At 58.2% G+C, this 15,969-nt stretch overlaps 1 protein-coding gene across 2 annotated transcripts; it reads right to left on the bottom strand.

The window, feature by feature from the left end:
- Positions 1-378: 378 nt before the first annotated feature.
- On the bottom strand, positions 379-13,317 carry gga1 (golgi-associated, gamma adaptin ear containing, ARF binding protein 1). Of its 2 annotated transcripts, none has more exons than XM_088930831.1 (17): positions 13,217-13,317; positions 10,500-10,584; positions 10,333-10,408; positions 9,245-9,343; positions 8,914-9,037; positions 8,709-8,809; positions 8,487-8,567; positions 8,193-8,330; positions 7,223-7,304; positions 7,015-7,125; positions 6,627-6,827; positions 6,361-6,428; positions 5,562-5,758; positions 4,911-5,134; positions 3,099-3,268; positions 2,649-2,759; positions 379-2,558 (listed from the first exon to the last, which is right to left on the bottom strand). In XM_088930831.1, exons 1-17 carry the CDS (start codon positions 13,257-13,259, stop codon positions 2,448-2,450), a joined length of 2,022 nt encoding a protein of 673 aa, XP_088786957.1. In that variant the 5' UTR covers positions 13,260-13,317; the 3' UTR covers positions 379-2,447. The 2 variants fall into 2 exon arrangements, with proteins under 2 accessions (XP_088786957.1, XP_088786959.1); XM_088930833.1 differs by having other exon boundaries at positions 6,627-6,776; positions 13,217-13,272.
- Positions 13,318-15,969: the final 2,652 nt, after the last annotated feature.

The raw sequence follows: 15,969 nt of genomic DNA, 5'->3' as shown, positions 1-15,969 counted from the left end.
TTAGATTTAATTCTCATCCCTAACATAGGCTGGGGACAATGTCAAGATCACGTTTGTCAGCACTTAAGAGGGGCGCATCTTTCCTTCTGAGCCTCTGGGCTCTGAGAGGGCGCGCAGATTCGAGACCGCTTCTCCCAGTGCTGGCAGGGTAACCAGTAAGCTGCTGGTCACTGACCGACACAGCTTTCGGGGTGGTCTGGCTAGGCAAGAGCCTCCATGACTCATCGCTTACCCCCCGTCACTGTTTCTCGGGGTCTCACAGAGCTGCCGATGAGCTCTGCAAACCTGTAGTTGGCAGCCCCCAACAGCAGAGGAATAAGGTGGTTTTCAAACAACTCCAAACCCCCCCCACCCCAAGAAAGACAGGGAAAGAATGAACCACAAAGAGAAAGAATAACTTTTATTTCCCTTAAGTACATATTTGCACTAGTTGATTTGTTTGGTAAATGTACATAATCTGCCATACCCACATATTTACAAAGTCACAGCTGGACTGGCAGGAGGGAGGAGCTGTGGGATTAGTGTCTCCGTGCCGGTCTGTGGGGCCCGGGGAGCTCGGCTTCCGCTGTGCTGGAGCAGAACGAGGCCGGCAGCGGCCCACAAACCGCTGTTTAAACGAGGAGGAGGAGGATGTCGTCAGGCTGAAGCTGAAAGGGAAAGCTCGAGGAAGGCTTGAGGCGTGTAATCAGAAAGGTGATGCTTCTCGTAGGGACCCCCCTTCTCCTCCCCCGGTGACTGACCTCCTGCAGGAAGTCCTAGCCCCAGGGGAACTCGCCCGGGGCGCTGTGGAGGTTTTCATTCCAACGGAAAGGCTTCATCACACCCAGGACCCCCAAATCTCGATCCCTGAGAGCCGCAGTCCAGCGTGAAAGCTCAATCACAGCAGTGTAATAATCTTCCAGAGGTTTAAGGATTCCCCACATTCAACAAGCCCAGAAAACCTGCTGCTGCCCACAACACCCACCTCTTGTGACACTGATTCACTTCAAGCTAAAATATATATATATATAATGCATTTTCCTTGTCAAGTTCTGAATTAAGGTGAGCAAGAGGCTGCTGTCCAGCCCGGGAGGAACCGGAGAACATCCCACTGCTCCCACTGCTGCCGTGGCAGGAAAAATAACTCCCCTTCGTTTCGCACACTCGCCTCTCCGTACGCCAGAAAACGCCAGCCCCGTGTGCAGCGGCCAGGAACGCACGTGAGGCATGAGCAGAAAACGAGTCGCTCAGACTCAGGGACACGGGAGAGCGAGCCGAGGCCTCCTGGGACCACTCCTGTGCTGAAAGAAGAGTCCTGCCTGCTCGTGGCTTCTAAACCAGTGTTTATTTCCCCGGGGGACCCCAGCTCCCGTACACACTCGCGCCCACGGCCGGACACACACACACACACAGAACGGCAAGAGGCAAGTTAGTACAGAAAACAGCAAAACACAACGTGAAAGAAGAGGCACATTCGGCAATCATGTTCACTGAGACCTCAGCGTTGACGACCGCAGCGGGGGGGGGGGGGGGTTGGGGGGCTCAGACTGTGTCCAGACTGTGGGGGGGTGGGGGGGGGGTGGAAACGTTTCCCAGAGCAGAAAAGGTCGGTTCTTCCTTCGTCACTGGCCGCAGGGGGCGGACCGAGGGAACGGTCTCTCCGCCCCCACCTAACGTTTGGCCATCCTAACGACAACCCCCCCCCCCCTCCTTGACTCGGAAACAACCGCTGCCCAGCTCTCCCCGTGCAGACCGCACACGCGGAGCAGACTCGGCCCGTCCACTGAAGCAACAGATTCTCTCGCGCATCTCAGAAAGGCCAGGACGACCCCGCGCAAGACCAGCTGGGAGACCTTATGGCTCAGCGCTGCGATCAGACCGCAAGGCCTCCTGCTACACATCGTACCCCAAACCACCCCGCATCCCCAGTGGGAACTGCGCTGGCCCAGGACCAGTTCCACCCAATAGGTGAGCCTGCCGACACTGACGACACCGTTCGCACCCGCACAAGAGACCAGAGACTGAAACCGATTTCTGATGCGGCACCGAACGACTCCTCCCTACGCGCACCTGCCCTGATCGACAGGGAGAGAACTTCCAGCTTGCGCCCCGATCCCTGCGACCCCAGAACGGGCCCTTTCACGTCAGGCCAGCGCGGATGCGACGGAGCCCGGCTCCGGATCCCGTTGCTGGGGAAACGGCTCGCTTTCTGACCCGTGTGGAGCAGGAGGGGGCGAGGGGGCAGGAGGAGAGCCGCTGCATCACACACAGACCCCTCAAGACCCCACCAGAACAGTGAACCGGAACAACATAAAGGAATAAAACAATACAAATAAATAAACCCCACAGGAGAGGAAGGGGGCAGAGGCTGGCGAGAGGGAGTCAGTCTGCCAGTGTAACAGATGAGGGGGAGGGAGAGAGACGCACAGGAAGTGGTGCCCAGGTGACCCGGAAGTGCGTCCGTCCTCCTAAAGCTTCCCCCAGTTCTCGGGAGGGGGGAACTGCTCCACGTCGCCGATCTCGTTGTGGGTCTCCTCCCCCATGGTGAAGGTCAGCTTGTACCGCAACCGGACCTTCTCCTGCACGGACACAGAGGGCGGGCAGGGGGTCAGCCCGGGCCGGGTCGGGTCGGGCCGGGCCGTGAACGGGCCGGGCGAGGGGGTCCTGACCTTGTGCGGGTTGGCCAGCAGCAGCACCTGGGTGATGGCCACAGGAGGCACGATGGGGTTGAAGGCTGGGAGCTCAGTCCCGGAGGGAGGCTGCAGCTTGACCTTCATCACCTGGGCAGAGAACACAAGAGGAGAGCCCTGAGAGGAGCCAGGGCATCGTCTTCATCACCCGCAGGAGCAGGAGACACAGGACAAGACCCTGACAAAACACCCTGAACTGAGAGCGCTACACCACACAGGTCAGAGTAACGGAAGAGCACGTGCTGGAGGAGCTCTGGACATCGCTGGGCTCTGCTTTGTGCGCCACACTACCGCTACAGCATCAGAGCGACTGGGACACACCTACATCCCCCCTTATTCCCAGCGACTGTTCTCTGCGGGGCCCCACGCAAACCCCTTACACACGGCCAGCCAGCGATCCCCTCGCTCTGTCCAGGCCGAGGGGGTTACCTTGGGCACGGCGGACTGGAAGACGATGTTCCGGACGGGGACGGGCGCCGTGCTGATCATGGAGATCACCACCACCAGGACGTCGGGACGGGACGGTGGGCAGTCCCGGGCGAAGTGGAACAGCACCCGAAAACTGTGCTTATCGAACACTGTCACAGGTAGGATACTGCCTAGGGTCAGAAGAGAGACTGGTCACAGGTAGGATACTGCCTGGGGTCAGAAGAGAGACTGGTCACAGGTAGGATACTGCCTGGGGTCAGAAGAGACACAGGTCACAGGTAGGATACTGCCTGGGGTCAGAACAGAGACTGGTCACAGGTAGGATACTGCCTGGGGTCAGAAGAGAGACAGATCACAGGTAGGATACTGCCTGGGGTCAGAAGAGAGACAGGTCACAGGTAGGATACTGCCTGGGGTCAGAAGAGACACAGGTCACAGGTAGGATACTGCCTGGGGTCAGAACAGAGACTGGTCACAGGTAGGATACTGCCTGGGGTCAGAAGAGAGACAGATCACAGGTAGGATACTGCCTGGGGTCAGAAGAGAGACAGGTCACAGGTAGGATACTGCCTGGGGTCAGAACAGAGACAGGTCACAGGTAGGATACTGCCTGGGGTCAGAACAGAGACACGTCAGAGGTAGGATACTCCCTAGGGTCAGAAGAGAGACTGGTCACAGGTAGGATACTGCCTGGGGTCAGAAGAGAGACACGTCAGAGGTAGGATACCGCCTAGGGTCAGAAGAGAGACTGGTCACAGGTAGGATACTGCCTGGGGTCAGAAGAGAGACAGATCACAGGTAGGATACTGCCTGGGGTCAGAACAGAGACTGGTCACAGGTAGGATACTGCCTGGGGTCAGAAGAGAGACAGGTCACAGGTAGGATACTGCCTGGGGTCAGAACAGAGACAGGTCACAGGTAGGATACTGCCTGGGGTCAGAACAGAGACACGTCAGAGGTAGGATACTCCCTAGGGTCAGAAGAGAGACTGGTCACAGGTAGGATACTGCCTGGGGTCAGAAGAGAGACACGTCAGAGGTAGGATACCGCCTAGGGTCAGAAGAGAGACTGGTCACAGGTAGGATACTGCCTGGGGTCAGAAGAGAGACAGATCACAGGTAGGATACTGCCTGGGGTCAGAACAGAGACTGGTCACAGGTAGGATACTGCCTGGGGTCAGAACAGAGACACGTCAGAGGTAGGATACTCCCTAGGGTCAGAAGAGAGACTGGTCAGAGGTAGGATACTGCCTGGGGTCAGAAGAGACACAGGTCACAGGTAGGATACTGCCTGGGGTCAGAACAGAGACTGGTCACAGGTAGGATACTGCCTGGGGTCAGAACAGAGACACGTCAGAGGTAGGATACTCCCTAGGGTCAGAAGAGAGACTGGTCAGAGGTAGGATACTGCCTGGGGTCAGAAGAGACACAGGTCACAGGTAGGATACTGCCTGGGGTCAGAACAGAGACTGGTCACAGGTAGGATACTGCCTGGGGTCAGAAGAGAGACAGATCACAGGTAGGATACTGCCTGGGGTCAGAAGAGAGACAGGTCACAGGTAGGATACTGCCTGGGGTCAGAACAGAGACAGGTCACAGGTAGGATACTGCCTGGGGTCAGAACAGAGACACGTCAGAGGTAGGATACTCCCTAGGGTCAGAAGAGAGACTGGTCACAGGTAGGATACTGCCTGGGGTCAGAAGAGAGACACGTCAGAGGTAGGATACCGCCTAGGGTCAGAAGAGAGACTGGTCACAGGTAGGACAGAACAGAGACAGGGCACAGGCAGGGGTCCCGCCAGCGGTCACTCACTGGGCTTGATGGACTCCAGGGGCACAGTGACGTTGGCCAGGGAGATGTCAGGCTGCAGGGGGGCGCCCTGCCCTGCCGCAGGAGCCCCCACGCTGGGTTGGGGGCCGTGGAGATGTGCAGGGAGCTCGGAGGGGAAGGCTGGTGGCAGAACCGGGCTGGATCCGGGCTGGGCCTTGTGCTGCAGGTCCCGCAGTGTGGGCTTGGGCAGAGACTGCTGCTTGTCCCTGGAACAGCCGGAGAGAGACCAGTCACCACCGCCGTCCCACTGCAGCGCAGCCTCCGGAGGAAGAGCCAGCACTAGGGTACAGCCTCAGGCCCCCTGTGTGTCCACGCCACGCAGTGAACTGCACTGTGCTGTACGGCTCCACCAGGCTCTTCAATCTCCCCCGAACTGCAGCCAGTACCCAGCAGAGCTCTGTTCTGCGCTAGCGGACTGCAGTAGCGGCTGTGTTTATGTCCATGCTGTATTAACTTGTGGTGCTTTCGTGCGTGCAGCAGTGAGGCAGCATCTTGTTCGGTGCCCTGTGTACGCCCCCAGAGGGTATTCTCACACCCCCGGACCACCCTGTAGTGTGACAGAGCGAGCTCGCCGGCCCTCTGTCCGGCAGGGCTGCGCGACAGCGAGGAGTGTGCCGTGCGGAGGGCCTTTACCATTTGACCTGCAGGTTCTCCGGGGGCAGAGATTTCTGCATCAGGCTCTTGCCCAGCTGCTCCAGCTCCTCCAGGGCCTTGCTACCGGGGGGCGTGGCCGTGGGCGTGGCTGTGCCGGGGGGCGGGGCCTGTGAGGGCGCGGTCACCGCTGGCTTCAGTAGTGCTGCCGGGAGGGGCGTGTCCACGCTGTCGGAGGACTGAGGCCACACCAGAGGGAGGGGGGAGGAGGAAGACAACATTTAAACACGCGGTGTTCAAGGCAGTGGAGTGTGCAAGACCACAAACGGTTATTTACAAAGATTTAGCCAACATCTACTCCAGAAACACAGGAGGCACGCAAAGAATCATGGGTGTCTGGGACTACGCTGTCCCATGGAGGCCCGTCCAGGACCAGGAGGGAGGATCCGACTTCCGGACCCCCCGTTCAAAACAGGAAAACGGGACGGATGTTCTCCTCTCTGGGAGGCACGGCGGCGAGGCCCGATACCGCACAGCGCGGAGAGGTGCGATTCCAGCTCCGGGACGCCTTTCTGAGGGGAGCTTGCATGTTCTCCCCAGGTTTCCCATCACCCCCCCCCCCCCCCACCTCAAGACGTGCTGCGCCCAACTGCGCCCTGCGTGGCCCAGGGGGGTCTGTACGGAGGGCTCGTTCTCGGGGGGAGAACGGAAAGGGAACCGGACGGCCTCGGATCAGCTGACGCCTCTCTGGGGGCCGTCTGCCTGCCACCCATGAGCCTCTCGCTCCGGCCCTGCACACCCGCGTCCCCCCCGTCTGTCCGGGCCTCACCCCCCCACTCACCTGAAAGGAGTTCCAGCCCGTGGAGTCGGCAGGCTGGGAGAGCGCGCCGGGGGCGGGATCGTTGAGCCCTGCAACACGGAGAGGGCGGGATTCAGTCACGCTCCCGCCAGGAGAGCCCAACCACACCCAGAGGCAGCGGGATCGAGGCAGGAGGAGTGCAGGAACGGGACAGGAGAGGGAAGGAAAAGAGGGAGGGGCCGGGGAGAGGAAAGGGATTGGGGAAAACCAGAGGAAGGTCCCGGAACAGTGGGGGGGGGGGCGGTTACCTAGAGACATGAGCTCGTCGTCCAGCAGGGAGAGCCCCGCCTCGGGGGGAGGGGCGGGCTGCCCCGCAGACAGGTTGGGGAATGCTGGGTATGAGGGCGTGGTCACCGAGGTGTCCAATCCCGTCAGGTCCAGCAGGGCGGAGCTACTTCCTGCGGGAGACCCAGGCAGCGATAAAGCCACGGCAGGGACACGCTCTTTATCTTCCAGGTGGAATGACACAAAAACACAGCATTACAACTCAGCTGAAGAGCGTATTTTTACAAGCTAAATAATTAAAATTACGTTCTTAATGCCCATGTCCAGGATATAGACACACCCCTCAGCTTCTTGCAGTAATTCAGGAGCTACTTTCCCTGACTGAGGAAAAGGGTCCCCGTCGCCCCCTACCTGTCATCTTGGGCATTGCAGTGCTCTCCCCGTTCACCTCCTCCCCCTTCACCACCTGCTTGTACATGTTGATCACCTGGGTCAGGTTGTCATTGGCCTGCAGGATCTCCGCTGCAACGACAGCGTGCTTCGCTGAACAGCCGAACACGGCGGACCTTCGCCGCGGCCCAGCCCCGCGCGGCGTCTCGTTACCGCGGCCCAGTCTTACCAAGAGCCTCGTCGTTGTCCTCGGTGTCGCTGGCCAGCCGGAACAGAGTCGGCCTCATCTTCTCACAGCGCTGGTACAGCTCCTGCGCACAGAGGACAAGACTGAGGCCCTGCTCACCTCCGACACACCCAGACACACTCACTCCACACACACACACACAGCCCTGCTCACCTCCGACACACCCAGACACACTCACTCCACACACACACAGCCCTGCTCACCCCCAACACACCCAGACACACTCACTCCACACACACACACACAGCCCTGCTCACCTCCGACACACCCAGACACACTCACTCCACACACACAGACAGCCCTGCTCACCTCCGACACACCCAGACACACTCACTCCACACACACAGACAGCCCTGCTCACCTCCGACACACCCAGACACACTCACTCCACACACACAGCCCTGCTCACCCCCAACACACCCAGATACACTCACTCCACACACACACACAGCCCTGCTCACCTCCGACACACCCAGACACACTCACCCCACACACACACACAGCCCTGCTCACCCCCGACACACCCACTCCACACACACACAGCCCTGCTCACCTCCAACACACCCAGACACATTCACTCCCTGCTCACCCCCGACACACACCCAGACAGCCCTGCTAGCCCCCGACACACCCAGACACACTCACTCCACACACACACAGCCCTGCTCACCTCCAACACACCCAGACACACTCACTCCCTGCTCGCCCCAACACACACCCAGACAGCCCTGCTAGCCCCCGACACACCCAGACACACTCACTCCACACACCCAGACAGCCCTGCTCACCCCCGACACACCCAGACAAACTCACTCCACACACACAGCCCTGCTCACGCCCGACACACACCCAGACAGCGCTGCTCACCCCCGACATTCATGCTCACCCATGGATACAGATGCACAAAACAAGTGCACCCACCCGGCGCCCGGCGCCCCCCACGCCCCCTGACCTTGATGAGCTCCTCGTTGCTGGGGGTGGTGGTGTCATGGCTGTACCCGTGCAGCAGGTCCGTCAGCAGCCGCACGTTGCTGTTCACCTCCTCGATGGCGTTGACCCGTTTCGAGATCCTCTCCATGCGCCGCTGGTCCTGCGGGAGGCCGGGAGACGCGCTCAGAGGCCGGGCACGGGCCCGCTCCCCGCGAGAACCGGGCACGATCCTCCACAGAGGGAGTGCCGACCGGGTCGGCCCGCAGTACATTCTGACCGGGTCAGGGACCGGCTCGGTCTCGATTGGCTCGCTCACCTCCTGCACCATCTCCTTTATCAGCTTGTTGGCTGCCCGCAGGTCCTCGGGGTGAGTGCTGTTCAGGAGGCGGGCCAGCATCTGGAGGGGCAGAGAGAGAGAGAGGAAGAGGGTGGGAGCAGGAAGGGAGGAAGGACAAGGCATAAAGAGAGGGCGGGGGGGGGGGGGGTTATGGTGGTAAAACCCTCGGTCTCCGATGGCACCGCGCCCCAGCCCTCTCACCTTTGACTTCTCCTCATCCTCGAAGATGGCGTTCTTAGGCCGGGGGGGCGGCGGGGGCAGGGGCTTGTCGTCGGGGAGCACCGGGTCCTGCTTCACGATCCCTGGATCCGCAGAGGAGGGGGGGGACACGGAGAGGAAGGGGAGGCGGTTAGCGGCCGGCCGGCTCCGCTCCGGACAGGCACCGCACAGGCGGAGCTCCACTCACCCTGCTTCTTCAGCATCTGGTAGGCATCCGAGATCTTGACCTCGTCGGGCAGGCCCACCGTCCAGCTGTACATCAGCTCCAGCACCTTCGACTTCACCTTCTCCGGAGCACGCGTGCCCAGGTACTGAGAGAGAGAGGGACAGGGGGAGAGAGACTCGGACAGAGGGAGAGACGGGGGAGAGAGACAGGGACAGATGGAGAGACAGAGAGAGAAAGACATGGACACAAGGGCCCCGACAGTAAAAGTGTACTCTTACAGCACTGTTGTCCTGTAATGCAGTACAGCAGCACTGGTTAACACTCTGTGCGGTGTCCAGCAGGGGGCGCTCACCTTGGGCGACACCACCTTGATGAGCTCATTAAGGAAACGGAACTTCCCCACCTCGCTGTGGAAACGCTTCCCACAGTTCTTCATGCACGTCTCCAGGACCTGGAAACACACACACAGCGCTGACCGCTGACCGCTGACCACATACAGCACAGCAAAACACTTACGGCTGACTACAAATATAGAACAGTAAAACACTGACCATACTCACAGCTCAGCGCTGACCGCTTGTCCACTGACCACACACAGCTCAACGCTGACCACAGACTACACACAAACCACAACACTGACCGCTGAGCACTGACCTCACACCAAGCACAACGCTGCCCGCAGAAAACCAACCACTCAAAGAGCAACAATGACCGCTGACAACACACAGTGCAGGACTGACCACACACGTATTGACTACTGACCGCATGTACAGCAGGACCGTCATGTACAGACAGCCTCGTCTGTCTCAGAGCTTCTCTGAATCCCACCCCCTTTGCCATAGATCTCCAATCAAACCCAGATCTAAACAGCCTTCTTCCCTGAGAGCGTCTGTCTGCTGCCCGCTCCCCGCTGCCCGCTCCCCACTGCCTGCTCCCCACTGCCCGCTCCGAATGACCACACCGGAGTCTTGAGCATGGTGCCAGCCTGCCCGCTCCGAATGACCACACCGGAGTCTTGAGCATGGTGCCAGCCTGCCCGCTCCGAATGACCACACCGGAGTCTTGAGCATGGTGCCAGCCTGCCCGCTCCGAATGACCACACCGGAGTCTTGAGCATGGTGCCAGCCTGCCCGCTCCGAATGACCACACCGGAGTCTTGAGCATGGTGCCAGCCTGCCCGCTCCGAATGACCACACCGGAGTCTTGAGCATGGTGCCAGCCTGCCCGCTCCGAATGACCACACCGGAGTCTTGAGCATGGTGCCAGCCTGCCCGCTCCGAATGTCCACACCGGAGTCTTGAGCATGGTGCCAGCCTGCCCGCTCCGAATGACCACACCGGAGTCTTGAGCATGGTGCCAGCCTGCCCGCTCCGAATGACCACACCGGAGTCTTGAGCACAGTGCCGGCTCGTCAGGGCCGGACCCCAGGCGCTCACTTACCGTCAGGGCCTGCATGGCCTCCCACTCCTGCGGAGACTGGATCTTGTGGGCTAACAGCCGGGTGGCCAGCTGAGGGCTGAAACAAACAGGCACAGGGGTCACTGAGCGGGCCGGAGGAGCCTCGAGACCCCTCGTTCACAGCCGCCGTGGGGGGGCTCGGCTCTTACCCCTCCAGGTCCTTGTTGAGCTGCTCGCAGAAGGCGCGGATGCTGTCCCAGTCCTGCTCCTTGTTCAGGGGGTTGGTGGCCTTGTCTGAGGGGGCAGGCACACAGACAGACACAGTGAGCGGCCTTCTCTCTCTCCACAATCGGCAGGCGATCCCAGACTCCTGTGGGGTCTGATCTCCACACTGGACTCACAGAGACACCAGACTCCTGTGGGGTCTGATCTCCACACTGGACTCACAGAGACACCAGACTCCCGTGGGACCTGATCTCCACACTGGACTCACAGAGACACCAGACTCCTGTGGGGTCTGACCTCCACACTGGACTCACAGAGACACCAGACTCCCGTGGGACCTGATCTCCACACTGGACTCACAGAGACACCAGACTCCCGTGGGACCTGATCTCCACACTGGACTCACAGAGACACCAGACTCCTGTGGGGTCTGACCTCCACACTGGACTCACAGAGACACCAGACTCCCGTGGGACCTGATCTCCACACTGGACTCACAGAGACACCAGACTCCCGTGGGACCTGATCTCCACACTGGACTCACAGAGACACCAGACTCCTGTGGGGTCTGACCTCCACACTGGACTCACAGAGACACCAGACTCCCGTGGGACCTGATCTCCACACTGGACTCACAGAGACACCAGACTCCTGTGGGGTCTGACCTCCACACTGGACTCACAGAGACACCAGACTCCTGTGGGGTCTGACCTCCACACTGGACTCACAGAGACACCAGACTCCTGTGGGGTCTGACCTCCACACTGGACTCACAGAGACACCAGACTCCTGTGGGGTCTGACCTCCACACTGGACTCACAGAGACACCAGACTCCCGTGGGGTCTGACCTCCACACTGGACTCACAGAGACACCAGACTCCTGTGGGGTCTGACCTCCACACTGGACTCACAGAGACACCAGACTCCTGTGGGGTCTGACCTCCACACTGGACTCACAGAGACACCAGACTCCCGTGGGACCTGATCTCCACACTGGACTCACAGAGACACCAGACTCCTGTGGGGTCTGACCTCCACACTGGACTCACAGAGACACCAGACTCCCGTGGGACCTGATCTCCACACTGGACTCACAGAGACACCAGACTCCTGTGGGGTCTGACCTCCACACTGGACTCACAGAGACACCAGACTCCTGTGGGGTCTGATCTCCACACTGGACTCACAGAGACACCAGACTCCTGTGGGGTCTGACCTCCACACTGGACTCACAGAGACACCAGACTCCCGTGGGACCTGATCTCCACACTGGACTCACAGAGACACCAGACTCCTGTGGGGTCTGACCTCCACACTGGACTCACGGAGACACCAGACTCCTGTGGGGTCTGACCTCCACACTGGACTCACGGAGACACCAGATTCCTGTGGGGTCTGACCTCCACACTGGACTCACAGCGTCCTCCTGTGCTCTCAGTTACTCAACAATAGCTCAGCCCATCCCCAGGAATCTGCCTCTCATACCCTGGACTTAGAAGAATAACTTTCTGAAGTCCAATGTCAAAGAGAGGCAGTATGTTATGTATGTCATTAAGTCCCATCAGGCTACTCACTAGACCAACCAACATCCTAAAGCCCGTCAAGAAACATAACTTCCTCCTAAATTTCCCCAGTCCTTCCCTTTCACCACAGGCTGTTGCAGAACAAGCAGTGGTCGGTCACCGCAGGAAGGGGGCGGGGATTTAAGGTGCTCAGAAGCAGCAGCCGACAGTTTAACACGGTGCCGGAGAATTTGCATGGGCTGTTATCTGACTGTGACTCAGCCTGCGCGAACAGGCCAGTGGGTTCCGCTCGTATTCGTGTCCGTATGCAGCGCACACCTCCCGACGCAGGCAAAACCTGAAATACAACAGGTGCCCGATCTCCATCTCGGCAGGTCTGCGGTCTCCTGCCGCCGCTCACAGCCGCGGGGCTCCGGCCACTTTAAAATGAGCAGAGCCGTGGCGTGAGGTACCACGTCACACCCCGCACTCCCGAAACGCAGCGACGCTGGAGGTGACACGGCTCTGCGCCACACGCAGGGCCTCACGCAGACGCTCGCTAGGAGGAGGGTGATCTATAACAGCGCTAGGGACATACTGGGGGGGCTCATTTTAATCTGTCACGGGTTCCTTAGAGCAGTACTGCGAGCTATCGGCACCCTTATCACCACAAGCCCGTTTGGGAAAAATCATCTTCATAATACACACGGTGTGGTTTTGTTGACACGGAATGTACGTCTTGTTTAAAAAGAAAACACTGACAGCAGGAAAGGGTTTGAAACAGACAGCCCAGAGACGTGACATTTGATTGATGAAGTAAACATCCGCCAACATCGTCGACCTAACTCCGCCCATCGCCCCCCAGCTCAGCCCCGGTTCCGGACGGGTCCAGATCTCTCTTTCAGCGCCTGCAGGCAAGAGCAGCCTTTGCAGCTACGCTGTCTCTAGCCGGCCAGGGCGCTCGCTGGTTCCGGAATGTGAATAATTCAGGGTGAGGTCTCTGTAATCATAGTGTCGTACTGCACTTGTCCGATGAACCTGCAAGAGTCCCGACACTCGCCCGGTTCGGAAGCCTCCGACCCAGCCCCCGTGTCCCGCATCGGTCCCGGACCGACCCTGCCCGATGCAGCGGACCCCCTGCCAGCGCCCCAGCCCCACCAGCCCACCGCCCCGGCCCCCGGTCCCCCGCCGCACTCACTGATCCGAGACTCCAGGGTCTCCTCGTCTGGCGGCGCCGCCATCTTGGGGGAATCCACACACGCTAGCGGCTCTCCAGATCTCGCGAGGAGGCCCCGCTGAACTCTCGCGAGAAACCCTCTTCCTGGCCGGTTGTCAAGGAAGTGTGTGCGGTGACGTCATTAGGGCGGGTCCTAAGCGCACAACAAGGCATGTGTTTCTGTTCCTCATTTGAGCTCTGTCATTGCTCAACTTCACCTGCGTGCATGCGGTTAGTAAGGGAACACAATACACTTAAAGAGCTATAAAACATTGAATATATTTGGGACTTATTTTTAGCAGTAGTTAGTTTGGGTGTTAAAGTGGATATTGGCCAATGGGGGTAATGGCTTTGGCCCGACAAAGCTGTGAATGTCAGGTCAGTGCTGTTGCCAGTAAGAGAGGCTGGTGGACCAGCAGGTGGCGCTCTGCCCCCTGGGCCACAGCGAGTGCACCAGTACAGTGACGGGGGGGGGCACTGACTGCGAAGGAGACGTTAAACCGAGGCCCTGAGTGCTTGGTTATCACAGGACCCTCAGTGCTGGGATGGGTGTTTAACCTGCAGGCACTGAGGATGTCCGTCTGTCTGTTCCAGGCAGGCTGATGAACCCTGACACGCAGACAACACAGCTGTCTGTGGCTGCTAACTCTGACTTGATTCGAACCACAGCTTCAGAAATCTGTTCAGGTTTCTGCTCTCCACTGCTGTTAAACCACCAGAGCAGATGGCTGTTCGTATTCCCAGGACTGAGAGCCACTGCTTGCTCTTACAAATTACCACAGCCCTCGCTAAGGGGGGGGGGCATTAGGGGCCAGTGCCCCCCCCCCCAAAAAGAAATTTCTAATAAACTGGAAAAAATGTTTTCGTTTATTTTTTTTAGAAATATTGAAAAATCTTTATGTAACTCATCTCAGATTTCAGTCAGATGTTCTTTTTCTGTCATGACGAGTGGAAAAAGGTCGCTGGGCCCTGCGTCCCCACTGAGGTCTCAGGACAGGATTTATGATACCACACACCAGGCGGTTTTGTAGCCAGAAATGGTTCAATCTCATTTCGCTAATCGGAAAGCTGGGCTGACAGTAGTCTTAAGGATGGATATAAGAAAGTGGGTCTAAGGACCCCCTTCAGTCAGCACCCAGGGGTGTGTTTGCTGAACTACATTGGACTTTGCCTCCTGTGTTGTAGCGTTGATGAGGTAACTGTCGTCTGTAGAGTCCCGTGTCTCAGACCCAGCCCCCCGGTTCAAACCAAATGCCCACCTGTTCGAATCGTTCTGGCGGAATTACTCTGTTACCCCGACCGGCGTCCCCTGTGAAAACACTGCAGCGGGGAAGAGCCCCTGAAGGGGCTGGTCCTTCACGGCAGGCTCCAGGCCATGCTGCGGTGTCTTTTCAAACCATCAAGCACCACATCACTAAACGTGTCCAACCTTCTGTTAAAAGAATTGGGCTGAAGGGCTGGTGAAGGTTCTGTACCCCAGCTGTTAATCGTGCTCGACTGAGATGCTTGAGAACTTTGGCTCGTGTGTGTAGGCGGGTGTCTGCCCGTGGGAAGAAAGATGGGGCAACCCAGGGAGGAGGGCAGGAGGGCAGAATCGCCTTTCTCCTGCGGAAGGCGCTACAGCGCAGACTGGGCTCCCGCCAGGCTGAGGTTGTTTCCCGTGTGAGCGCTGAGCCGGAGAAGAGGGCTCTGTGTCCCTGTGTGCGAGTCAGCTGGGCGGCGGAGGTGTCCTTTCCCAGCAGTGGAAACACCTTGCCCACACGTCCCTGTGAAGACTGCCGTTCCCACAGACACAACCGCAGGGTGCATTGTGGCCCACAAGCTGAGACAGTTTCAGATTTAAGACTTAAGATCACTTTATTGGCCATATACAATTTCTTGCATTAGGAATGTGTCTTTTCACAAACCCCGGCTTGCTCTCCATGAGACACAGACAGGGAGAGAAGCTGGGGGTCAGAGCGCAGGGTCAGACATTTATACGGCGCCCCTGGAGCAGGTGGGGTTAAGGGCCTTGCTCAGGGGCCCAACGGAGTAGGATTCCTCTGCTGGCCGCTGGATACAAACTGGCAACCATCCAGCCACAGGCGCAGAGCCACCAGTCTGCCACAGTGGAGCCAGTGGATCCATAAATAAGGCAACACTTCTCCTCACTCATTAAATATTGAGCCTGAGAATCACAGCACACTGAAGGAGGCCATCCAGTCCACTTGATTTTAGTCGCTAACTGACTGTCATCAACAACGTGGCTGAGCAGCTTGTTCCACACTCCCGCCGCCCTCTGTGTAAAGAAGCGCCCCCAGTCCCGCTCGGAGGATCCTGAGGTTGTATAATTGGCTTCTACGACATGGCTGAGTGGTTTGTTCCAGACTCCCGCCACCCCTTTGTGTAAAGACATCCCTCAGTTTTTTTAAATTCATTTTCTCCTGCATAATTGATCCGGGTTTCTCATCCAGACTCTTACTGTAATAAACCAGCTTTTTTAGGTTCGACGACATGTACCAGACTCCCAACATCCAAAACATCGCGTTTGGTAATTCAGACAGTTAATAATAATTTAGATGTTTCATGCCACCAGCACGTTTTTAATGAATGTAGTGTACAGTAATAATTGATGATAGATGTAGTCAAAGAAATTTGACAGCTGTATTAGTACATACAGTGTTGGGGGAAAGTTTGAGTTCGTTTTTTTTAAGTAATTTAAATTACTTGTGTAAAGGATTACTTGTAATAATTAG

The sequence above is a fragment of the Atractosteus spatula genome, chromosome 13, assembly GCF_055471065.1.
Source record: "Atractosteus spatula isolate fAtrSpa1 chromosome 13, fAtrSpa1.hap1, whole genome shotgun sequence".
NCBI lineage: Eukaryota > Metazoa > Chordata > Actinopteri > Semionotiformes > Lepisosteidae > Atractosteus > Atractosteus spatula.
The sequence above is the reverse complement of the archived record's forward strand: the minus strand, read 5'-3'. Positions and strand labels throughout refer to the sequence as shown.